The following is a 26,532-nucleotide window of genomic DNA, read 5'->3' as shown; positions in this document are numbered from 1 at the left end:
GCACTGCCGGGACCTTACGCCCACGCCGCACTGCCGGGACCTTACGCGCACTGCCGGGACCTAACGCCCACGCCGCACTGCCGGGACCTAACGCCCACGCCGCACTGCCGGGACCTAACGCCCACGCCGCACTGCCGGGACCTAACGCCCACGCCGCAATGCCGGGACCTTAGACAGACACGCACACGCATACGCTCTATGCACTGCCTGGACCTTACATACAGTCTGAGCTCAGAGTCTGCTGCTGCCTGCATTCAGACTATAAGGCCAGTTCACACAAAGTTTCTTGATGTTGATTTTGACACAGAAACCGTGTTAGAATTAGCACCAAAAACTGACCGAAACCACCTCCCATTGATTTCAATGGCAGGCGTTTTATCTACGTGGCGGCTTTTAGCCGCTCGCGGTAAAAAAAACTGCGATGGTCTGTCTTGCCGGGGTTTCACCTCTGACCTACCATTGAAATCATTAAGAGGCAGAGAAAGCGTCTTTCGCTACGTTTTTTGCCCGTGGCGCTCCTCGGCTGAGGGCGAAAAATGCCTCGAAAATCACGGCTAAAAAATTCCTTCAGGAATTTTGAAGCAGATTTTTTCTGCCTGCAAAAAAACTCTTTGTGAACAGGGCCTTGGACGCACCAGGAGATTGCTACACAGTTTTACGGGAAAAAAAAGGTGTGTCTTCTAGTTTGAAAAATACGAGTGTCTCTCTAGGAATGAACAACCTTGATGATAGTAATTCTTGTGAATCTGGATGAAGGCCATGGGATACATGCTCTGGAGTTCTCCTCATTCCAGGGTGCAGTACATGTAGGTTATGACTTCCAGCCTGGCCATACAAACCTTATAAAATGTCCACATTTTCATCATCGCTATACAACAAGCCTCTGTTCACATCCACGTCAGCATTAAAAATCTGATGTGTTTTTTTTGGCCAGAAATTCCAGCCTGACTTGTGGGTGTGCAGCAGATCCGCGTGATAATCAGTCCCATTATCATTCAATGGGGCTAATCCTTAGTGTTTCTACTAGAAAGAAGTAGCATGCTATTTATTTCCATGACAGATTTTTTTACTGTGGTGGCACAAAAAATCCACCTGGAAAATTTCTGTTGCATGTGAACCGGTTTACGGAAACAACAATAACATGGATGGCAAAATCCATGTAAAATCAGAGACACGTGTGAACAGAGCCTTAGGGGCCATTGTCACAGATTTGGTCGTGTTTGATGGGATATAATAGTGTTGCATTCCCCGCTGTTTTGTGTGAAAAAAACAAAAAAATATATCTTGAACGCGACAGACTACATTATAAGTCACTGGGGTCCATCACGCTTGTTATCCGTTGTACAGGTGTGAACAGGGCCTTAGTTACAGGGGCACATACAGTTACTATCAGCTACATGAGGAAAGAGGGTCCTCATCACAATCTACGAGGAATAGGGGGACACAATATGAATAAGGGGCGACTTATATTCCCACTATTGTAATAAATAAGAATGTTACACGTCTCTGAGGTTCCCGCATCTCTGAGGTCACGTCTAATATCTCATCATTTATATTTCCAGGATAAGCCATAAATGTCTGATATATGGGGGCCCCACACCTATGTGGAGAATGGGGGGCCCCGGACCCGCCTGGTGAAGTGATGACTACCTATAGGTGGAGAAAGAATGGAGAGGTGATGACACGTGCACGACTCTCTCTATTCACTTGTATAGGAGTTCCTGAAACAGCCAAGCATGACCAGAGGTGGAGCCGCATCTATCAGACATTTCTGGCATATCCTGGGGAGAAATGTCCGTGTTCGGAATACCCCTTTATTCCATGTGGTGACGGCTCTGAGAAGATGTTTCTCTCAATGATCAATAAGTGAGGTTCTGTATGTCACACATGATGTTGTCCCCTGTATGATCTCCATCTTCTCCTTTCTTCATAAAGACGTCTGCAGTACTAGATCCTCCAGTTCCTCCAGTTTTCTCATCTTCTCCTCCACAACGTTCCTTCTCCTGAATCACCCACCAAGGATGGACAAGGACAGGAATGAGATGAGCAGAAGAATATTAGACTTCACCTTGGAGATCATCTACCTGTTGAGCGGAGAGGTAAACTTTTCTACATTATAGAACAGGTCACACATAGGGAAGGGACAATACATAATAGGAAGTCCTGTATAACAGCGTCCAGACCTTCCAAGTGACGGCAAGAAGCCAACAGCAGAAAAGCTGAAGATCAGCCACCAATATGGTCAGTTATGTGTCATGTCACCAATGCAGCAATAGTAATGTAGAGAAATCAGAATGACAAGGAACCAGGAGGATCAGGATGACCTCTATATAGAAACATAGAAGATGACGGCAGGAGGAGAGCACATGGTCCATCTAGTCGTCCAAATATTATTTCCTTTTTAGTTTTGGCCTCGTTCTATTTTCTGAATGTCTTTTTGTAGGTGAGGTCTCCAGTATTAAAGATGTGGGGTCACTAGAGCTCTACACAGTGGGGTCACAATCTCCCTCTTTCTACTGAGGGGGGAATACTGTGTTCAGTTCTCTAAGTGTCTCTCTCCATACCCAGGAGTACACAATAGTGAAGAAGACATCGGGTGACTGTACGACTCCCATCATCCATCTCCATGGGTCAGGAGGATGGAGCAGTAGTCAGAGCCCCATCACAGAGCCTCCCCCTCACTCCCGGATACATGAGAAGAACAATAAGAAGATGATCTTAGAATTGATCTACAAGATGACGGAGCTGCTTACTGGAGAGGTGACACTGCTGGGAATGCTGTGAAATTCTACAGTAACAGCACTGGAGGTGTCTGGGTGATGACTGTATCATTGTGTGTGTCAGGTTCCTATAAGGTGTCAGGATGTCACTGTCTATCTCTCCATGGAGGAGTGGAAGTATCTAGAAAGACACAAGGATCTGTACGAGGAGGTCATGACGGAGGACTACCGGCCGCCAACAGCACAAGGTGAGATATATAATTTATATATATATATATTTTTTTGTTGAAGTGTTAATTTCATCATGTGCAGTATATACAGACATGTGATTCCTGATCTCCGATCACACGTTCCTTGCTTTGCTGCAGTGCTGCACTAGGGAATGGTCACAGATTTGTTGTAGAAGTTTCCATATAACTAAATGTTGTTGTTTCTGCAGCAGGTACATGACTTTTTACTAACCACAATCACTTGAGTTGGACAATCACAGAAATGTCTGCAACCATTTCTCCATGTGTGAACATAGTCTTATATAACCAGTGACTGATCTGTGCTGCTCTTATAATCTCTACAACATGAGGAGTGTAAAGTTGTACCGTATGAGAACAGCGGACATGACAATTGTGTGGAAAGATGTTCTGCAGGTTCAGTGTGAGATCTACTAATACTGGAGTCTACTCTTCTGCACATGGATGAGACGTTCTGCTGGTAGACACTTAATTCTGCACTTACACCGTCTTTATGTCCTGGGGCAATGTTCTCCAACCTGTAGCTCTCCTGCTGTGCAAAACTACAACTCCCAGCATGTCCTGACAGCCACAGTTCACCTCGGTTATTATCATCCACAGTTCCCCCATAACTGCATGGAGTACACATCTTTAGACTGCAGTATACGGAGTAGTGTGTATTGCCTTGTCAGGGGTGTGTATTCCCAACATGATGAAACTATTGTTGTCAGGGACCCCATTCTGTGTCAGCATGTGGGGTATACACATCCGCAGCTTGGTAATTCACATCTCCATACTGCGTTGTGTGATAGACATGTGGTCCAGGGAGTGACTGACTGCCTCCCTCTCTTCTCAGTACTTCTGTATTACATAATGTGGTCGCCCCCCCTGTCCCTATTTTCTTATGCCAAGTGCTTGCTGTCCGGCATTCTATAGATCTGTCGCTGGCAGTTGGAAACAAACGCTTTATAGAAAATTCTGACCCCAAAACATAAATTATAAAAAAAAAAAATAGACTGAAAAACTCTAAAAGTTAAACTAAACGTTCAACAAACTTCTGACATGTCATAGTGACATGTCAGAAGTTTTGATTGGTGGGGATCCAAGCACTGAGACCCCCACCAATCGCTAAAACGAAGCAGAAGAAGCGCTCGTGTGAGCGCTTAGCCGCATCGTTTCTGTTCAGCTTTTTACAGAAATCAATGTAGCGGAGTAGGGCTTTCCAGAGGTAGCTGAGCTCAGGGAGCAGACCTTCTCGAACGGGCGAGATCGATATTACTATCGTTCTCGCCCGCTTAACCCCTCAGATGCTGCGCTCAATAGTGAGTGCCGCCTCTGAGTGGTTTTGGAGGGAGGGAGCTCCCTCTCTTACCCCACCAGCGCCCTGCATAAGATCGCGGGATGTCTGTGTCTTCTACTGCAGCCGGGGGCCTAATCAAGGCCCCCAGGTCTGCCTTTAGGTAATGCCTGCGAGGCCATGCCACCGGCATGGCCTAGCAGATGCCTGTCCGTTTTAAATGTTTTACCTCTCTTCCCACCTCAATGGAGGTGCTAATTAGAGTCGTCCGTGACACACTTCAGGTCAATGCTTCTGCACCTTCCACTGACTCCATTTCTTTTCTTCAGCCCCAACGTCCTCAGGCTTTTTTACCAGCCCATTTGGAACTAGAGGGTATTGTCTTTAAGGAATAGAAGCTACCGGACAAGAAGTTTTCCCATTTTAGCCATCTGGAGGTTTCAAGAGGGCCATTCTTCCACTTGTGTGCGGACTCTGATGGTAGATCCTCCAGTTTCTCGCCTAGCCAAGGCCACTACCTTACCGATGGCGGATTCGACTTCATTCAAAGATCCCCTGGATCGCCGTGTGGACTCCTTTGCTAAAACCACTTTTGAGGCCTCGGGCTATGCCCTTCTCCCCATTTTTGCATCTGTCTGGGTTATCAGAGCCTTCACTGATTGGGCTCGCAAACTCTATCTTCCTCAGAATAGACCTAAGCACTCAATAGTGAGTGCCGCCTCTGAGTGGTTTTGGAGGGAGGGAGCTCCCTCTCTCACCCCACCGGCGCCCTGCGTAAGATTGCGGGGTGTTGGTGTCTTATATGGCAGCCGGGGGCCTAATCAAGGCCTTTTGTTAATGTCTATTCTGTTTTGGCGTGCTAAATCAAGTGGTTTGTATATCAAGTGAAGTTACCAAACCGGATTAACTTGCTGTGTTCTTGTGTGGGATACTGTGTGTGAATTGAGTGCTTGCTAATAGAAGTTTGCAAAACTGACACAATTGATCCTTTTTTCCTTCTTAGTTTCTGTCCTGCTGTGCAACTGACTGGGGGGGGGGATAACTGCTCTCAGGTAGTATCAATTAGCCCTCAGGCCTCTGTTGAGCTTGCTCTGTTTTGGCTTGCTAAATCAAGTAGTTTTTATATCAAGTGGAGTTACTAAAACGGAGTTAAAGCCCCTGTAAGTACTCTTCTTTTCTTTTACTTTAACAGTTCACAGTTTTTTTGTAACTGGGATAATGGATAGCAAGATTTGAGGTTTTCTTCAGTGCACCGTTTGCAATATGTATGCACGACTGGAGCAGGAGTTCCAGGATAAATACCTCTGTGGCAGATGTGAGCATGTTGTTCATCTGGAAGGTCGCATTAGAGATCTGGAGGCGCAAAATGCAACACTGAGGGTGATAGACAATCTTGAGCATGCTGCTCACTGAGCAAGCAATTAGTGGAGTAGAACTGGAGGGTGAAGACATGGGACAGCAGGATAAGGCAAGTAGCTGGGTCAATGTAGTTAGGGGCAGTAGAAAGGGGTCCAAGAAAAGGAAGACCAATCCTGTTTCTGATATTCCAAGCAAAATTGCCAAGTTGGATGATGATGCGAGGGGGTCGGTCTCAGAAATGTAAGCCCTAGTGGATACTGATCTCCCTAACAGCCGAGAGAACAGCCCAGCTAGTAGTCGGTGGGATGGTAATGCAGGTAAGGCAAGACAATTGGTAGTTGTAGGGGATTCTATAATCAGGGAGACGGATAGAATAATTTGTCGCCAAGACCGCCTCAACCGAATGGTTTGCGGTCTCCCTGGTGCCAGGGTTCTGCATGTGGTGGAACGGGTGGATAATTTACTGGGAGGGGCTGGTGATGATCCAGCTGTCGTGGTCCATGTAGGTACCAACGACAGAATAAATGGTAGATGGAGGAGCCTTAAGAATAATTTTAAAGAACTAAGTTACAAGCTGAAGGGAAGGACCTCCAAGGTTGTATTCTCAGGAAAACTGCCTGTGCCATGCGCATCACAGGAAAGACAGCGGGAGCTCAGGGAGTTAAATGCATGGCTTAAGTCTTGCTGTAGAGGAGAAGGCTTTGGGTTCCTAGAGCACTGGGAGATCCTTTTGTTACAAAACAGCAATGAAAATAAAAATGCCCAAATAGCATCAAATAATCACATTTCTGAAAGTGAAAAAATGTAAGGCAAGCTAAAGTGTATGTTCACAAATGCCAGAGCTCTAGCAAGCAGAATGGGGGAGCTGGAGGCCTTGGTGCTGGAAGAAAATATAGATATAGTTGGTGTTGCTGAAACATGGCTAGGCTCTTAACATGACTATTTCGGAAAGACAGGACAAATAGGAAAGGTTGTGGTGTATGTCTGTATGTGAGAAGTGATATGAAGGCGGTGGTGTATGTCTGTATGTGAGAAGTAGACACAAGAAGATAGAAAAACCGCCGTGTGTGCTGCGATTTTTCTACCTTCTTGTGTCTACTTTGGAGTTGGATAGGCTACGACTCGACACTGCCTGCACCGATTGAATTATTTTTTCTCCTGCTTAAATGCCCCTTGTGAAGGCTCTCTGAGATTGTGATGTGCTGCTGATCTCTTTCTTTTGTGAGAAGTGATATGAAGGCGGTGGTGTATGTCTGTATGTGAGAAGTGATATGAAGGTGAGTGTGAAGGAGACAATAGTAGGTGAAGATTGTGAGGAGGTTGAAACCATGTGGGTGGAATTACAAAGGGAGGTAAACCATGAAAAAATGACTTTTGGTGTAATCTATAGACCCCCCCCCCCCCCAATATAGAGATAAAAGGTCAAATATATAAACAAATGGAGCGGGCTGCACAGACTGTTGTGATAATGGGAGATTTTAATTACCGGGATATTAATTGGTGTCATGGTTCGGCTTCAACTGCAAAGGGGAGACATTTCCTCAACCTGTTGCAGGAAAATGTTATGGGCCAGTGTGTGGAAGACCCGACTGGAGGTGAAGCTCTGTTGGATCTGGTCATTTCTAATAATGCAGAGCTTGTTGAGAATGTCAATGTTTGGGAAAATCTCAGTAACAGTGCTCACAATATCGTTATATATTTTACCTATACTGTAAAAAATAAACACAGGCGGAGAGGGCAAAAACAGTTCATTTTAAGAAGGCCAATTTCCCCAGGATGAGGGCTGCAATTCAGGATATAGAACTAATGTCAAATAATGGTACAAATGATAAATGAAAGATTTTCAAATCTACTTTGGGTAATTATAGTGCAAAATGTATTGCTATTGGTAACCAGTATAAACGACTAAAATTAAACCCCACATGGCTTACACCTTCTGTAAAAAGGGCAATACATGACAAAAAAAAGGGCATTTGAAATCTACAAATCTGAGGGTACAGCTGTAGCCTTTTTAAATTATAAAGAGCTTAATAAAATCTGTAAAAAGGTTATAAAATCAGCAAAAATATAATATGAAAGACAGGTGGCCAAGGATAGTAAAACGAATCTCAAAAAATTCTTCAAGTATGTAAATGCAAAAAAGCCAAGGTCTGAACATGTAGGACCCCTAGTTAGTGGTAAGGGGAGTTGGTCACAGGGGATCAAGAGAAGGCAGAGTTACTAAATGGGTTCTTTAGTTCTGTATATACAATATAAGAAAGACCAGCTGATGTATCTGGTGCCAGTGCTCTTAATATATCAGTTGATATACTGAATTGGATGAATGTAGATATGGTCCAAGCTAAATTAAATAACATAAATGTACACAAGGCCCCGGGACCAGATGGGTTACACCCTAGAGTACTTAAAGAGCTTAGTTCAGTTATTAATTTCCCCCTCTTCATAATATTTAGTGACTGGTATAGTGCCGATGGACTGGCGCTGGGCAAATGTGGTGCCTATTTTCAAAAAGGACTCTTGGTCTTCTCCGGGTAATTATAGACCAGTAAGCTTAACCCCTTAGTGACCAGCCTATTTTAGGCCCTAATGACCAAGCTATTTTATTCGTTTTTCTATAGTCGCATTCAAAGAGCTATAACGTTCTTATTTTTTCGTCTACATAGCTGTATGAGGACTTGTTTTTTGCGGGATTAGTTGTGCTTTTTAATGGCACCATTTTTGGGTACATATAATTTTTATATTAACTTTTATTAACCTTTTTGGGGGGGATTATAAAAAAAAACTGAAATTCCGCCATTGTTCTATGCGTTTTTAAATTGACGCCGTTCACTGTGCGACGTAATTAACATGTTACCTTTATTCTATGGGTCGGTACGATTACGGCGATACCACATGTGTAGAGGTTTTTTTATGTTTTACGACTTTTGCACAATAAAAACACTTTTGAACTAAAATTATTTGTTTTTGCATCGTTGCTTTCCAAGAGCCGTAATTTTTTTATTTTTCCATCAATGTAGTGATTTTTTTGGGCTTGTTTTCTGCGGGACAAGACGTAGTTTTGAATGGTACAGTTTTGGGGTGCGTGGGACTTATTGATTCATTTTTATTATGACTTTTTTGGGGGGCAATGGAAAAAAATTGCAATTTCGCCATGGTTTTTTGCGTTTTTTTTTTTACGGTGTTCACTTTGCGGTTTAAATTACATATTAACTTTATTAATGGAGTCATTACGGTCGCGGCGATACCACATGTGTGTACTTTTTTTTTTTTTTTACACTTTTACTAAATAAAACCACTTTTTATGGAAAAAATTGGTTTTATTTATTTTTTTACTGTACTTTTTATTAATAATATTTATTTCACTTTGATGACTGATTTTATTAGTCCCACTAGGGGACTTTACTGTGCGATGTTCCGATCGCTGCTGTAATGCTTTGGTATACTTCGTATACCAGAGCATTATTGCCTGTCAGTGTAAATCTGACAGGCAATCTGTTAGGACGTGCCTCCGGCGCGTCCTAACAGGAATATGTCCAGGGCAGACCTGGGGGCTTTTATCAGGCCCCCGGCTGCCATGACACCACATCGGAGACCCGCGATTTCATTCGCGGGCCGCCGATGGGTGACAGAGGGAGCGCACTCCCTCTGTAAACAAAGTTAAATGCCGCGGTCGCTATTGACGGCGGCATTTAACGGGTTAAACGGCCGCGATCGAAGTAAACTTCGATCGCGGGCGTTGGAACAGGAGCTCCGCTGTCATCAGACAGCAGAGCCCCGGCTCCTGCCTGCACGGGAGACCCGTGCAGGACTTAGACTAGGCTGACGTGAAAAGGCGTCAGCCTAGCCTAAAGCCCATTAGTGACCGACGTAAAAAGGCGTATTAGTGGTCACTAAGGGGTTAACATCCATCGTGGGGGAAATGTTTGAGGGGCTATTGAGGAACTATATACAGGATTATGTGACAAAAGAAAGTATTCTAAGTGACAGCCAGCATGGTTTTACGAAGGACAGAAGTTGTCAAACAGGCCTGATTTTGTTTTTATGAAGAGGTGAGCAGAAGCCTAGACAGAGGAGCCACTGTGGTTATAGTATTTTTGGACTTTGCAAAGGCATTTGACACTGTCCCTCATAGACGTCTAATGGGTAAATTAAGGACAATAGGTTTAGAAAATATAGTTTGTAATTGGATTGAGAATTGGCTCAAGAACCGTATCCAGAGAGTTGTGGTCAATGATTCTTACTCTCAATGGTACCCGGTTATAAGTGGTGTACCCCAGGGTTCCGTGCTGGGACCACTATTATTCAACTTATTTATTAATGATATAGAGGATGGGATTAATAGCACTATTTTTACTTTTGCAGATGACACCAAGCTATGTAGTAATGTTCAGTCTATGGAAGATGTTTGTGAATTGCAAGCGGATTTAAACAAACGAAGTGTTTGGGCGTCCACTTGGCAAATGAGGTTTAATGTAATTAAATGTAAAGTTATGCATCTGGGTACCAACAACCAGCATGCATCATATGTCCTAGTGGGATCTACACTGGGGAAGTCACTTGTTGAGAAGGATCTGGGTGTACTTGTAAATCATAAACTAAATAACAGCATGCAATGTCAATCAGCTGCTTCAAAGGCGAACAAGATATTGTCGTGTATTAAAAGAGGCATGGACTCGCGGGACAGGGATATAATATTACCACTTTACAAAGAATTAGTGAGGCCTCATCTAGAATATGCAGTTCAGTTCTGTGCTCCAGTTCATAGAAAGGATGCCCTGGAGTTGTAAAAAAATACAAAGAAGAGCGACGAAGCTAATAAGGGGCATGGAGAATCTAAGTTATGAGGAAAGATTAAAAGAATTAAACCTGTTTAGTCTTGAAAAAAGATGACTAAGGGGGGACATGATTAACTTTATATAAATATATTAATGTCACATACAAAAAATATGGCGAAATCCTGTTCCATGTAAAATCCCCTCAAAAAACAAGGGGGCACTCCCTCCGTCTGGAGAAAAAAAGGTTCTATCCGTAGAGACGACAAGCCGTCTTTACTGTGAGAACTGTGAATCTATGCAATAGTCTACCGCAGGAGCTGGTCACAGCAGGGACAGTAGATGGCTTTAAAAAAGGCTTAGATAATTTCCTAGAACATAAAAATATTAGTTCGTATGTGTAGAAATTTTTACCTTCCCTTTTCCCATCCCTTGGTTGAACTTGATGGGCATGTATTTTTTTCAACCGTACTAACTATGTACCTCAGGCAAAAAGGCCCCCGTTTTCATTCCTTTCGTTGTTTCCCCAACACTACTTCCTCCAGCCCGCAGACTCAACAGGATCAGAAGGCCAAACCTTCCTTCAAGACCCAAGCCCTCTTGGCATCCCCAACCTCCACTTGTAAAGGTTAGAACAAGCAGGGCTCCTTCTGCCTAAAGGTGCACCTTGACTCGACTTTCGTCGGGTGTGTGGGGCAGGCTTCTCTCTCACATTTCAGACCCCTGGGTTCAAGAGGTAGTATCTTTAGGATGCAAAATCGAATTTGCCAACCTCCCTCTAGTGTGTTTCTTTCAGTCTGCTGTTCCCCTTTTGTCAGGCAATCTTTGCTTTTTCAGGGGGTCATTATTCCAGTACCCTTGAACCAAAAGTTCCAGGCTTTTATTCCAACTTTTTCTTCTGCCTATAAAGGACGGTTCATATCGGCCTATTCTGGATCTCAAGCGCCTCAATGCTCATGTTCTGGCCCGTAATTTTTGAATGGAATCTCTCTGATCTGTCATCGCTTCCATGGAACAGGGAGAATTTCTTTCTTCTGTGGACATCAAGGAGGCATATCCACATGTCCCAATCTGTGCTATCCACAAGCGCTTCCTGCGCTTTGCTTTGCGGTACTGTCTCGTCATTACCAATTAGTGGCCCTTCCTTTCAGTCTGGCCACAGCCCCGAGAGGGTTTACAAAAGATTTCTCTTTCATGATGGCACTCCTTTGCACCAGAGGGGTCGATCACCTGTACCTGTGCGACCTCCTAATCAAATTCCCCTCCATTTGAGAACAACGAGATGGCTCGACCGATCACTCGGGACATTCGGTTGGTTGGATCAACCGGTCCAAGTCTTTCCTATCTCCTTGTCAGCAGTTCGTCTTTTTGGGGGTCTGTTTCGAGACATTTACTTTAGGAAGGTTTTCCTTCCTCCGGAGTATCTCTCCATTCCTCAGGAAGGGATTTGTTTTTTCCAAACGACCTCACTCCGCCTCTGCATGTGGGTTCTCGGGATTATGGTGGCCGCTTTCGTAGCGTCATGATCGACTTCAGTCTCCTGTATGTCTTTCCTCCTCTCCCTATCCCGCCACGGCTTTTCCGACGGCTCAAGGCGGAAGGGATTCCTGCAATTCTGGTAGATCCAGATTGGCCGCGCCGCTGTTTATATGCAGACCTTGTGTCCCTGTTGGCTAATGTCCTCTGGCCCTTAGCTCTCCGTGTCAACCTTTTCTCTTAGGGACGTCCCTTCCACAAGGATGTTGGGGTCGCTTTGTTTAATGGCGTGTCTGTTGGAGCTGCCATTCCGAGGGTTTTGTGGTTTTACGGGAGTGTTATGCTCTCTATGCTTAAGGCCAGAAAGTCCACTTGAGCCCGCATTTAATATGGAAGGCTTACTTTTGTTGGTGTGAGGCTTTCTCCCCTTGCATTTTCCTTGTCCAGAACTCTATCCTTTTTACAAAGGGGCTTGGATCACTGTTTAGTTCTCCGCTCCCTGAAGGGGCAGGTGTCTGCCCTTTCCATCTTATTTGGTTGCCTGTTGGGGGTCTACATCTGACATAAAGACTTTTTTTTTTTTTGCAGCGGGTGGCTACTTTTGTACCCTTGAGAGAAGTCTCTCTTCGTTTCCCGTCCTGTTGGGTGGTTTTCCTCCACAACCTGGATGCCGTCCGTGCTCTGCGGATTTACCTTTTTATCACTGCTTCCTACCAACGGTTGGATTACCTCTTCATCCCCCCAACAGGGTCCCAGGAAAGGTTTTGTGACCTCTAAGGCCACCATTACTAGGTGGATTTGAATGATTGTTCGCAATCCTTATCGCATCCGAGGGAAGATTCCCCCTTTCTGGGTCACGGCCCATTCTATCAGTGTAGTTGGAGTTTCCTGGGCTGTGTGCCATTAGGCCTCTGCCCTTCAATTGTGCAAGGCAGCCACGTGGTCTTCTCTGCACACCTTTTGTCATGTACTACCAGGTACATGCCTTCTCCTCTGCAGACGTTTATCCGGGTCGCTAGGTATTGCAGGCAACTGTGAAATAACTGACCATGTCCTGCTGTAGGACATCCTATGGGCTATGTCCCTTAATTTAACGAACTACAGAAAACAGGAGTTTTTTGAGTACTCCCCTTAAAATACTTTTCTTGTCCAGTTTAGCGGGGTCCGCAGTTCGCACCTAATTGTTTTCAAGGCTTTTTTGCATTTACGCTTGTCAGTTTGGAGGATTCCGCTCTTGTGTTTGACATACTTATCTTAGCTTGTATCTGCTTCTCCTACTGCTTGCGGACAGACTAAATAGCTCAGTGTCTGTGGGCAGGGTATATCCAAGCCTCCTAGTGGCAACAGCATATACCCATGGTTTTTGTCTCCCAATGAACTGTGGTGTGCCAATAATCGTCTTTCTAAATGACTTGTATTTTAATTTTTACTTCTAAATACAGAACAGACTGCCCATAATCTGCCCTGCCGGCTGCTCAGAACTCGGGATTAGAGTTCACATCTTATTGTGCAGTGCACACCGCCGTTATAAATACGGGAGCCATGGAGACGAGCAGAACTAATGCAGAGTTATGAGCACCCGGCAGCACGGACTATGGGTAGTCCGTGCTGTAGTTACAATCAAAAATGGTAATCTTTTTTCTAAATTACTTAAATTATTGTGCACACTCCTGCACTATAATAGTTTTTCTATATAATGTCAGTATAACCGGAGGTACTCTTTAATATTACAAGTTATGGGTACTAGATTCTGGAGATGGGATGGTGATCCAGGGATTTATTGTAATTTAAAGATGTGGTGTCGGGGAGGAGTTTTCCCCTAATGGGGCAATTGTCATCCACCTCATGGGGGGTTTTGCCTTAATCTGGATCAACACCGTAGGATTATATGTTGGAGTTGTTGGACTTGTGTCTATTTTTCAACCTAATTAACTATGTAACACAGAATGTATGGAGCAAAGTTTACCTGTAATATAAAGTACAATGTGTTCCCAAAACACAATCTCAGAATAATCAACTTTCCTTATGTCCTACAGCAGCACAATAATGGGGTATTTCTGCCCCCGCGAACTAATTGGACAGATGGAATTTTTAATGAAATCAAACTAATTAACTAGAGTCTCCTCCCTACATAAAGGCCTCTAGCCCCTCCTACCATGTGGTTTTTTTCTGTCCTTCGGACAGAGTAGGGCAGATGGTGTCGTCGAATACCTGCGATGAGTTTAGGGATTCATCCTTTTTTCCCTCTCTCTTTTACGTTAGGGAAGTTCTTAGTGACTCATTTGAAGTTCGTTTACAGACTCCTGTTTTTTGGCTGGCTTCCTTTCTCTCTGCATTTGCACTACTGAGTCCATGTTGAGGTCTCAATGAAGGAAGCTGTGAACGGCGTTTCACTCAGCTACTGTTAAGTGTACAGTCCGCTCCCTGCTCCTAGCATGGTGTGGGGGAGGGGAATAGTAGATGTATTCCCTGCTTGGCGTTCATTTACAATGCTTCTTGCCATTTTTTACTGTTTTTATTTGTTATGCTGAACCTTTTCATCCCTCTAGAAAGAGTGCCTGGAGAGTTCAGCGTCTCTCAGATAAGAATGAAGTGGAATCCTCTTCTTTTTGTTTATGTATGCATTTAGTCTAAACATTGCTGCACTGCCTCACTGAGTGCAGCTATTGTTTGGTTTAGATTTCTAATTAATCTATTTCTTAGATGTCTTCAGCAGGCTGCCGAAAGACATATTGGAGCAAAGTAGCTAGGAACCAACTCTACAAGATGATGTCCATGGCTATTTTAAACTAAGGCTCCTGCCCTTTTCTGATTACTGAAGGTATACAGTTTAGGGCCTAGCAAGCACCTATATAAGAGACCGGTGATTTAACCCCTTCCCGTCGTAAACCACTTTCAGATTTTAATTTTAGTTTTTTCCTCCCCACCTTCCAAAAGCCATAACTTCTTTATTTTTCCGTCGATATAGTCCTATTAGGGCTTGATTTTTACGGAACGAGTTGTAGTTATAGCGCCATTTATTGTGCCCTATAATGTACTAGGAAACGGGGAAAAAAATTTGTGGGATAGAAAATAGGTAAAAAACAGCGATTACGACATTGTTTTTTGCGCTTCGTTTTTACGGAATTCGTTGTGCAATTAAAACCACATGTTAACTTTATTCTGCGGGTCAATACGATTATGGTGATACCAAATATATATAGTTTTTTCTATATTTTACTACTGTTACAAGCAAAAAATAAAATTTATTTTGTGTTTCCAAATTCTGCGAGCCATAACTTTTTTATTTTTCCGTCGATTAAGTGGCATGAGGGCTTATTTTTTGCAGGACAAGCTGTAGTTTTTAATTATATCATTTTGGTGTACATGCAACGTTTTGATCATTTTTTGTGGGATATGAGGTGACCAAAAAAATAGTGATTCTGGCGTTTACAATTTTTTTTTTTTTTTACGGAATACACCATGTGGGTTAAATAATGATATATTGTAATAGTTCAGACTTTTACGGATGCGGCGATACCAATTATGTTTTATTTTTTTTACTATTCTCTAGTGGGAAAAGGGGTTGTTTTTTTGAACTTTTAATTTTTCAAAAAAGTTTTACACGCAAAATTTTATTATTTTACAATTTTATATTACTTCAACCAGCGATCGCTTGCACGATATACTGCAATACTAGTGTATTGTAGTATATTGTCTTTCTGACAGGCTTCTATTAAGCCCTGCCAGTGGCAGGGCTTAGTAGGATCCCAAAAATGGCTGACCTGGGGGCCTTCATTGCATTGCGGGGGGCACGATCAGCTGCTAGAGGGGGTCGCCCCCTCTTTTTAACGATTTAAATGCCGTGGTCGCTATTGACCGCGGCATTTAACGGGTTAAACGAGCGCGATCCCGCTCGTTACTGTGAAGTGTCGGCTGTAACATACAGCCGACACCCGCATCGTATGGAGCGGGTTCACTCCTTGAGCCCGTTCCATATTTCCCCTACCTGGCTATGACTTAGCTATACGTCAAAAGTCGGGAAGGGGTTAAAGAATCCAGACAGAAACGGAAGAATTGATCTTCTTTCTGTCAGGAATAGTCTAAGCGTTGCCAGGAGCAATGCCTCAAGTCAATTCATTCTAATGAAAATTGTTGAAGTCTATTTCATGAAGGGACCAGGATGTTGACCAGGGGAAAGCTTTAGTCTCCAACTCTAGGGGGCCTAGAGCCTTCAAAGTGGATGAAGCCTTAGAAAAAGAGCTATTATGGCAGTAGAGGAAAACATCCTGATTACAGACCGTAGAAGTGCGCATCAACCTTTGACACTCCAGCTGTTGTGGAACTACAACTCCCAGCATTTCCTGATAGTCAAAGTCATTATTTTTAATAAAGTAAAAGAGACCTTTTCATACAGCTAAGCTAAATATGGCAGGCCTGTAGGTACCTGATTTTGTTAGTTCACAGAAGTTACTCAGCTTGAATCTTCAAAAGTTCCAGTGTGGGAGAGCTAGCTGGGAATCCATGCCTAGTTCCATTGACTTCTGGAAATCTCCAAGGAGTCAAGGTGATATAAATGTCGGAGTTACATGTGATAATATCATCAATCTGACCCCTGACTACTTGGGTGATACTATCCCAACAGGTAAGTGTGTCCGACAGGACAATGGCCCTATCTACCACTGGCAGACACTCTCTCTAGCTTAGAGAGGCTCTGTCACCAGATTATAAAATCCCTATCTCCTATTGAATGTGATCGGCACTGCAATGTAGATAACCGCTTCGTTTTTTTTTTTTGTTTTTTTTTTAAAACGATAATTTTTGCCCAAGTTATGAGCAATTTTAGATTTATGCAAATGAGCTTTTCAATGGACAACTGGGCGTGTTTTCTCGTTTTACCAACTGGGCGTGTATTGTGTTTTTGCTAACTGGGCGAGTTTACTCGTTTTACCAACTGAGCGTTGTGAATAGAATTGTATGACGCTGACAAATCAGCGTCATACACTTCTCATCATTCCCACCCAGCTTCTTTCACTGCAGACACACAGCGTGACGTCACCCACAGGTCCTTCAACCTTGGCTTCGGACGAGAGAAGATACATCGTCTCCAGGCGTCCGAGAGGGTAATATGCTCGTCTCTAGGGAGTTTACTATGCTTACCTGCACACGGTGATGCTGCTGCAGATTCAACTGTACCCTCTCGGACGCCTGGAGCCGATGTGTCTTCTCTCGTCCGACGCCAAGGTTGAAGGACCTGTGGATGACGTCATGCTGTGTGTCTGCAGCGAAAGAAGCTGGGTGGGAACGATGAGGTCACCCACAGGGTGACCTCATCGTTCCCTACGGTTGAAGATCATGCAGTCCGGCTATTCAATAAATTTTCCCATACTGCTCCTTTACATCAGGTCATTCTGGATGTTCCTTTCTACAATTCCTAGAAAGGAAGATCCTAGAGGAGGTCCCTACTCCTGGGAGAGGAACTGCTGGAGTGTATTCTCCTGCAATTCTAGCTCTTAAGCCTTTGGGCAAAGGAAAGAAAGGTATCGACATCCGATTCTTCAGAAGAAGAAAATTCATATAGGAGACTATTATTTGCATTGAAAGAAATTTCAGGACCTCCCTAGTCTTGAAAGATGCATATGGCAAAGAACAGCTGTATAAATAAAAGGCAGTGTCAAGCACCCTGCAATTCACAGCTCTTCTGTTCAGGATCTCTTCGGCTCAGCTCCTCACACCTTTTCTAAGGTGGTGGCCGCTATAGCTGCCTGTGAGAACACATGGGATAACTGTGGTTCCATACCTGGGCGATTCATCTGATGCTCCAGCTTCAAACTACTGTCCAGTAATCCCCACGCTGTTGGTTAATATATTGGGAAAGTATATATTTGGCCTTAGACCACTTGCGACCCTTCCAGAGAGATTGAGAACCTAAGATTATGCAACCCGGCGTGGTTAAACAATAGTTGCACCATGTCATTTCAAACTCATGAATCCGTCAGATGTGGAAACATCTTAGAAATGGGAGGTCCCTGATCCAGAATCTGGATCCTGTTGATTACGGATGCATCTCAACTACTTTGGTAGTACACCTGTAGTGGTATACAGTCCGGGCCTCAGAGAGTACCCTCTAGAACTCTATGTTCTTGATACAAAGGAACTCAAAGCCATAATATATACTCTAATAGTTCAGAGGAAAGCAGTCCGTGTAAAATCGAACAGCTTAACATCAGGCAGGGTGGCACCCAATCAGAACCCCTTCTCAGGGAGATGGGAAAGATTTTGATATGGACAGAGTTGAACCTACCCATCTGTCTGCTGCATATATTAAAGGCTCCCCCAACATTATTGCCGACCGACTGAGTCGAAGTCTAACAGGCCCGGGAGCAATGTCTCTGAATCTAGAAACTTCAAGCAGATCACCAGGATGTTGGAAGTGCCAGAGATTGATCTCATGGCCAACAGGTTCAGCACTAAGGGGGAAACATTTCTCTCCCTTTATCAGGGGCACAATCCCTTGGCTGCAGTTTCCCTGTCCATCCCTAGGAGGTTCAGGCTGGCCTATGTATTCCCTCCGGTTTCCATGTCACCTAGGTTATTGATGAAAATCCGGCAAGACCAGGCCACGGTAAAAGCCCATCATACCGTTCAGGCCACAGAAGTCATAGTATTCCTAACTCATTAAGATGAGTCGAGGATGTTACTGGAGACTTCCCCCAGTGCAGAACTTGTTGTCTCAGAGCACTCAAACTCCCAGAACCTGAAGAGTCTCAACCAGACAGCCTGGAGGTTCACCAGCCCCTTTTATAAGCAAAAGGGCTCTCCAATCAATTCATGAAGACCTGCCCACCGTCCAGGTCTGGAGCTATCAAGAAGACCTACACAAGGCGAATTGATTGTTTCAGCTTCATATTCCACTCAAGAAGTGGATAATTTCAATCCGTGGTTTAACAACTTCCTATACTTCCAGCAGGAAGGATTCGGAAAAGGACTGAGTTTATCGACCTTAAAGGTCCCGAATTTAGTCCAGGTCTGCTTTTTGGGTAAGATCTTTGTCACAAAAGCCCTTGGTGAAAAGGTTCCTGAAACGGTCTGCTAAAGGAGACCTGTTATGCTCAGACCTATTGCAAAATGAGACTTTGCCTTAGTCCTAAGAGGTTTATGATCGACTACCTCTGAACCTCTGGAAGAGGTCCCACATAATTACCTATCCTAAGGGGTTATTTCCTTTAGGTCATAATCAAGCGCGGTCACTGGAGGTGGAGAGCCCCGTGTAGGGGGTGGGGTGTGTGGGATCCTATACTCTCCAATAGTTTACCATGGCACACTACGTTGTGTCCTTTCAACAGTGCAACAGTAACTGTGAGCAATTGTTTCAGTCCCTTAATTAGATTATACTGGGCGCCTGTTTGCACATGAGGGGTGTCCGCCCCTAACCATAACATCTGTCAGAACAGGGGAACTTCAAGCCTTGTCATCAGTGGATCCATACATCTGATTGCTCCAGGACATGGTCTTGCTAAAGTTACTACCAGACTTCACTCCAAAGTTCCTAATTTGTAACCTCAATTCAGGTCAACTCCCTTTCAGTGTTCTGGCACGTGTCTTCCTATCAAGAGTAAGAGATTACGGAGGTTGAAAATTCATTGTTTCCTGAAAGAAACAAGGACTTAAAATACACCAAACCTACCCTATGTAGATGAAGTGTAGGTACCAGTAGATTGGCTTACATTGTTAGATCTCCAATTCACCTCATTTCGTCTAAAACTACTCTACTAGAGCAGTGGCCACCTCTTGGGCTGAATAAAGTCTGATCCTGCTGGATCAGATTTTCTGTACAGTTTGGAGCTCGCACTTGAGAGTTATCAACCTTTTTATAGGCTGAATTTTTGGTTCTCCGAAGAGACGGCTCTTGAACGGTCAATTTTGAGTTCCACCAGTCAAGAGGGGCCTCCCTATGGGGTTACTTCTTGCTAAAACCCCATTATTGTGCTGCTGTAGGATGTAAGGGAAGTGTAGATTTCTAACGCGAATCTGTTTTCCTAACATCAGCACAAGTTTCCCACCCTAGTCAAGGCTACTCATTTATAATAAACACATGGTAGGAGGGGCTATAGGCCCTTATGTAGGGAGGAGACTTTAGTTAATTCGTTTGATTTCATTAAAAATTCCATCTGTATTACAAGTATGCAGGGGCAGAAATACCCAATTTTTGTGCTGCTCTTAGGACGAAGAGAAAACAGATTAACGTTAGAAATCTACACACTTAGATGTGTTCTTCATTATTGTGATCTTGTGTACGTACGGATTTGTCTGGTAGCGAATGATCCAGCTTCTGTTTATAGAGGAGACTTTAAAAAAAAGAAGTTTTAATAAAAGTCAATAAATAAAAAAACCTATTTAACCCCTTCCCGCTTACTCATGGTAAGTGCATCGTTCATGCTCCATCACCTAATAGTACGTTACGGGAGGATTGGCCATTTCGGCCGTCCTCCCAGCACTTACAGGAGCTGTGACAACTGCTGTCTCGTACAGCAGTTGCTGCAGCTCCTTCAGCGGGGACCGATCGCGTTGTCCCCGCTGATTAACCCCTTAGAAGCTGCGTTTAAATAGCGATCGCAGCTTCTTAGGGGTTAAACCACCGTCGACGTCCCACTACATGATAGCAGGTGGCGGTGTCTGCCATGGCAACTGGAGGTCTAACAATGGCCTCCGGCTATGCCATATACGGAAGCCTAGTGGGTCCTGACGAAGCCAGGACCCACTATGCTTGCTGTCAGCGAACAGCTGACAGCTCTTATATACTACACTACACATGTAGTGCAGGGTATTAGAATTACAATCACGGCCTCCTGCCCTCAAGTCCCCTAGTAAGACTAAATATAAAAGTAAAAAAAAAGTTGTGTAAACATTAAAAAAAATAAGTTTTATAGTAATAAGAGTAAAAATCCCCCCTTTTCCCTTTTATCAGTCCTTTATTAGTAAAAAAAAAAATATATACTTCATTTGTATTGCCGCGTCCGTAACGGCCTGAACTACAAAAGTATTTTGTTATTTATACCGCGCGGTGAACGCCATAAAAGAAAATGATAAACCATACCAGAATCACAATTTTTTGGTCACTTCACCTTGCAAAAAATGTAATAAAAAGTGATCGCATGTACCCAAAAATGGTACTAATTGAAACTACAGTTCGTTACGCAAAAAACAAGTCCTCACACGGCTTTCTTGATGGAAAAATGAAAACGTTATGGCTCTTCGCATATGGCAACACAAAAAGTAAATAATTTTTTATAAAAAGTATTTTATCGTGCAAACGCCATAAGGCATAAAAAAAACTATAATCTGGTACATCAAATACATCTGGTATGGCCGTAATCGTATCGCCCCCGCAGAATAATGTGAACATGTCATTTATTACAAATGGTGAAAGCTGTAAAAAAAAAAAGAATAAAAAAACAATAGTAGAATTTCTGTTTTTTTAGTCACCACGCCTCTTAAAAAATAGAATAAAAACTGATCAAAAAGTCGCATGCACCCCATGAAAACTGCAATGAATTCCTCAAGGGGTATAGTTTCCAAAATGGGGTCACTTTTAAGAGGTTTCCCCTGTACTGGTACCGCAGAAGCCCTGCAAATGCAACATGGCGCCCAGAAACCAATCCAGCAAAATCCACACGCCAAATAGCGCTCTTGCCTTTCTGAGCGCTGCCGTTTGTCCAACCAGCAGTTTATTACCACATATGGGGTATCGCTGTAATCGGGAGAAATTACTTTACAAATTATTATTCCTTGTAAAAAATAAAAATTTGTATCTTTTATCTGAAAAATGTCATTTTCAATTGCACAGCCTAATTCCACAAAATGCAGCAAAAAAACCTGTGAGGTCTAAATGCTCACTATACCCCTCGATAAGTTCCTTGAGGGGTGTAGTTTGGCAAATAGGGTGACTTTTTGGGGGTTTCCACTGTTTTGGCACCACAAGACCTCTTCAAACATGGTGCCTAATAAAAAGGAGGCATCAAAATCCACTAGGTGCAGCTTTGCTTCTGAAGCCGGTTCTTCAGTCCATTAGCACGCTAGGGTCACATGTGGGATATTTCTGAAAACGGAAGAATCTGGGCAATAAATATTGAGTTGCGTTTCTTTGGTAAAACCTTCTGTTATACAGAAAAAATTGAATAAAAAGGATTTTTTCACAAAAAAAAAGAAATTTGTACATTTCACCTCTACTTTGGTAGTGGTGTCTGATATATAGACAGATATACAGTAGTCATGTATTCCGTCACTGTGTGTTTCCTACAGATGGATCCAGTAGGAGAAATCCACCAGAGAGATGTCCCAGTCCTCTGTATTTCCAGGACTGTCCAGAGGAAAATCACAATGTCCCAGAGAATCATCAGGTAGATGGCGCTAAGGTCTCATCAAAATATGACCATAAAGTAATTAACTCGTAGTTCATGCTATATTTTTTTCTTGTTTGTTTAGGGCGAAAATCTGATCGATATTAAGGTTGAGGTTAAAGATGAAGCAGAAGAGGAGACGGATGTAATGGCTGATCAGCAGTGTAAGGAGCGGGAGACTTCAATTAGTTGTAAAGAAAAACCTGTATTGAGGGTCACCTAGATATTACTCTCATCATAACATGTAAACAATCTTTTCCGTCACTGCGTTTCCTACAGATGGATCCAGTAGGAGAAATCCACCAGAGAGATGTCCCAGTCCTCTGTATTTCCAGGACTGTCCAGAGGAAAATCACAATGTCCCAGAGGATCATCAGGTAGATGAAGTTGAGCCCTATACCAGTTCTCTATAGGGGGGTGTGGAGCTTTTTGGTCCTGTGGTCATAGATTTTGGTGGTTTCTTATGTTGGTCTGTTAGATTCTTCGCACTCTCTTCTGTATTGTACTGAATTGTTACATATGTGAAATCAGGGGGAAGATCTGACTATTATTAAAGTGGAGGATGAAGCAGAAGAAGAGCGGGTGAGGGGTGATCAACCGTGTAAGAGTGAAGTGGAGGAGGAAATTCCAGGAGGTTTTACCACAGGTCAGTAATAATGACATTAGAAAGTGAATTGGGAGGTTTGTTAAGGTGAGGTTCCTCCTTAGTTCTACATTACAGTAACACGTCAGACAATGTGTTATACACAGTTCAGGACCTGAGGGAGCTGTGACTGCACATAAAAGTTCTCTACAAGGTGATCTATGATTCCGGTCATGCACTAGGCTTAGCATCAGACTTTGGGAGGGACAGCAGGAGCCTGTAAAAATGACAATACACTGCAATACATTTGTATGTCTGACGATCGCTAGTTCAAATCCCCTGTGGGGACTAATAGAAAGTGTTAAAAATAGTTAAATAAAGTTTTCAGTGGTGTAAAAAAAACCTTTCCTCTAAAGTAATTTAACTACTTCCCGACCACTGTAAATTCACGTCGCCGCTTACTGGGGTCTGTGCAGCGCCAACGTGAATTCACGGTGGGTGTTTAAAGCGCCATCAGGTGTCTCAAGAGTAGCGCTGACACCCAGATCGCGCTGTTGACCCCTGCCTCTGGTACCGGAGACATGATTGGGACCTGATTGGTTCAACGCCACAAAACATAAATAAAACTATATACATATGGTATCGCCGTAATCGCATAGACCCGCAGAATAAAGTAAAATGTCATTTATAGCGCGCGGTGAACACTGTAAAAAAAATTAAAATAAAAAGGACAAAAAGCATTGTCAAAATTTATGTTTTTTTTGTCACCTTGCTTGCCAGAAAAAAAAAAAAAAAGTGATCAAAAAATCACATGTACCCTAAAATTGTACCAATGAAAACTACAGATTGTTCCGCAACAAATAAGCCCTCACACCGCTCTGGTGGAGAAGAAATAAAAAAGTTCTGCCTCTCAGAATCTAGTGACAGAAATTGTGCATAGCGTTTCAAAAGCGGATAAGATTGGGCACCATTTATAAGTGCGACACTGGCCACATATCTATGAATTATTATTTATATACCGCATTATTATACCCTGATATACTCTGCCCAGCTTACATATGCCACCACATTGTAAACTGAAATACCAGCAAAACCCCAAATAGAACGATTACCAAGCAAAATCTGCGCTCCAAAAGCCAAATGGCGCTCCCTCCCTTCTGAGCCCACAGCATGCCCAAACACCAGCTTCCGTCCACATATGATATTTTATACCTGGAAGAACCCGCTCAACATTGTATGTGGTATTTGTCTTCAGTGGCACAAACTGGGCACAACATATTGTGCTTTAATATCAGTGGCATATCAGTGGAAACTTTTAATTTTCACGTTGCACCACCTGCTGCGCATTAACCCCTTCGCGCACCATGACAATAGCATGTCGTGGTGCGGGGGGTTATATATGGAGCGGGCTCATGCGCTGAGCCCGCTCCATACGCTGCAGTTGTCAGCTGTGTATTACAGTGTCAGCTGTGTATTACATAGTACGGTTGAAAAAAGACACATGGCCATCAAGTTCAACCAAGGAGATGGGAAATGGATGCAAAAAAATTCTAAACATTGACATAGGAGCAAATATTTTTTCGTTCTAGGAAATTACCTAAGCCTTTTTTAAAGCCATCTACTGAAGCTACTGTGACCAGCTCCTGCGGTAGACTATTCCATAGATTCACAGTTGTCACAGTAAGGGTATGTGTACACGATGAGAGACTTTTACGTCTGAAAAGACAGACTGTTTTCAAGAGAAAACAGCTGCCTCGTTTCAGCCGTAAAAGCTCCTCCTTTGAGGCGTCTGTGACGCTCGTAAATCTTGAGCTGCTCTTCCTTGAGTTCAATGAAGAACGGCTCAAATTACGTTGCAAAGAGTCCGTCAATTTACGCGTCGTCGTTTGACAGCTGTCAAAACGACGACGTGTAAATTACAGGTCGTCTGCACAGTACGTCGGCAAACCCATTCAAATGAATGGGCAGATGTTTGCCGACGTATTGTAGCCCTATTGTCAGGCATAAATCGAGGCATAATACGCCTCGTTTACGCCTGAAAATAGGTCGTGTGAACCCAGCCTAAAGAAGGCTTGTCGCTTCTGCAGATTGAACCTTTTTTTTCTCCAGACGGAGGGAGTGCCCCCTTGTTTTTTGAGGGGGTTTTACATGGTACAGGATTTCACTATATTTTTTGTATGTGCCATTCATATATTTATATAAGTTAATCATGTCCCCCTTAGTCATCTTTTTTCAAGGCTAAATAGGTTTAATTCTTTTAATGCCCAAACACTCAGTGCATCCAAATCAGCTTGCAATTTACTAACATCTTCTATAGACTGAACAGTACTACAGAGCTTGGTGTCATCTGCAAAAATAGAAAGAGTGCTATTAATCCCATCCTCTATATCATTAATAAATAAGTTGAATAATAGTGGTCCCAGCACTGAACCCTGGGGTATACCACTTATAACCGGGGACCATTCAGAGTAGGAATCATTGACCACAACTCTCTGGATACGGTCCTTGAGCCAATTCTCAATCCAATTACAAACTATATTTTCTAAACCTATAGTCCTTAATTTACCCATTAGACGTCTATGAGGGACTGTCAAATTCCTTTGCAAAGTCCAAAAACACTATATCCACAGCGGCCCTTCTGTCTAGGCTTCTGCTCACCTCTTCATAAAAACAAATCATGTTGGTTTGACAACTGCTGACACCCGGGACTAATGGACAGGAACAGCGATCGAGCTGATACAGGAGCCTGTAAAAATGACATTACACAGCAATACATTAGTATTGCAGTGTATTGTACCAGCGATCTAATGATCACTGTTTCAAGTCCCCTTGGGGGACTAATAAAATGTGTCAAAAAAAGTAAATAAAGTTATTAGTGGAAAAAAAATATATAATCTATTTAAAGTTAAAAAAAACAAAAACCTTTCCCATTTTTCCTCTAAAGTAATGTAAAAAATTAACAAAATTGGTATCACTACATCCGTAAAAGTACAAACTATCACAATATACCATTATTTAACTCGCACGGTGAAGGTCGTAAAAAATAAAGAATTTAAAACGCCAAAAATCGCTGTTTTTTTGGTCACCTTAGCGTTAAAAAAAAAAATTTTTAATAAAAAGTGATCACAAAGTTGTATGTACCAAGAAATGCTACCAATAAAAACTACAGCTCGTCCTGCAAAAAATAAGCCCTCACACCAGTCAATCGACCAAAGAAATTAAAAAAAAGTTATGGCTCTTGGAATGTGGTGAAACAAAACGTTTTTGTTTTTCTAACAAATAGTTTTTACTTTGTAAAAGTAGTAAAATATATTAAAAAAAAACTGTATAAATTTTGGTATCACCTTAATCTTAAGTGTCAGAAAGCCATAAAACCGAAGCTCTAAAAACAATGGAGGAATCGCAGCTTTTTCCAATTTCAGCCTGCAAAGAATTTTATTTTCAGTTTCCCAGTACAATAAATGGTACTTTAAATGGTGTCACCAGAAATGACAACTTCTCCTGCAAAAAAATAAGCCCTCACACCACTCTACTGACGGAAAAATAAAAAAATGCATGGCTCTTGGGAAGCGCAGAGGGAAAAACTAAAATGAAAAAGCAAAAATGGATCCGTCCTGAAAGGGTCAATTTATTTTTAATGAAAGAACATTTATGACCGCATGTGGGGTATTGCCGTACTTCTGAGAAATTGCTTTACAAATGTTGGGGTGCTTTTTATG

The 26,532-nt window shown here is 42.9% G+C and overlaps 1 protein-coding gene across 1 annotated transcript in view; it reads left to right on the top strand.

Moving 5' to 3' along the window:
- The window catches only part of LOC142660898 (uncharacterized), a 127,478-nt gene that overhangs the window by 71,134 nt on the left and 29,812 nt on the right, over positions 1-26,532 (top strand). Inside the window, exons 2-8 of the mRNA XM_075837989.1 lie at positions 1,936-2,099; positions 2,569-2,760; positions 2,845-2,968; positions 22,133-22,230; positions 22,316-22,394; positions 22,510-22,607; positions 22,762-22,876. Coding sequence (XP_075694104.1) covers positions 2,022-2,099; positions 2,569-2,760; positions 2,845-2,968; positions 22,133-22,230; positions 22,316-22,394; positions 22,510-22,607; positions 22,762-22,876 — 784 coding nt within the window. The 5' untranslated portion in view covers positions 1,936-2,021. The remainder of the gene's footprint in view (positions 1-1,935; positions 2,100-2,568; positions 2,761-2,844; positions 2,969-22,132; positions 22,231-22,315; positions 22,395-22,509; positions 22,608-22,761; positions 22,877-26,532) is intronic.

Source organism: Rhinoderma darwinii, chromosome 1 (assembly GCF_050947455.1).
Source record: "Rhinoderma darwinii isolate aRhiDar2 chromosome 1, aRhiDar2.hap1, whole genome shotgun sequence".
Classification (NCBI taxonomy): Eukaryota; Metazoa; Chordata; class Amphibia; order Anura; family Rhinodermatidae; genus Rhinoderma; species Rhinoderma darwinii.
This window is presented reverse-complemented; position numbering and strand designations above follow the sequence as displayed.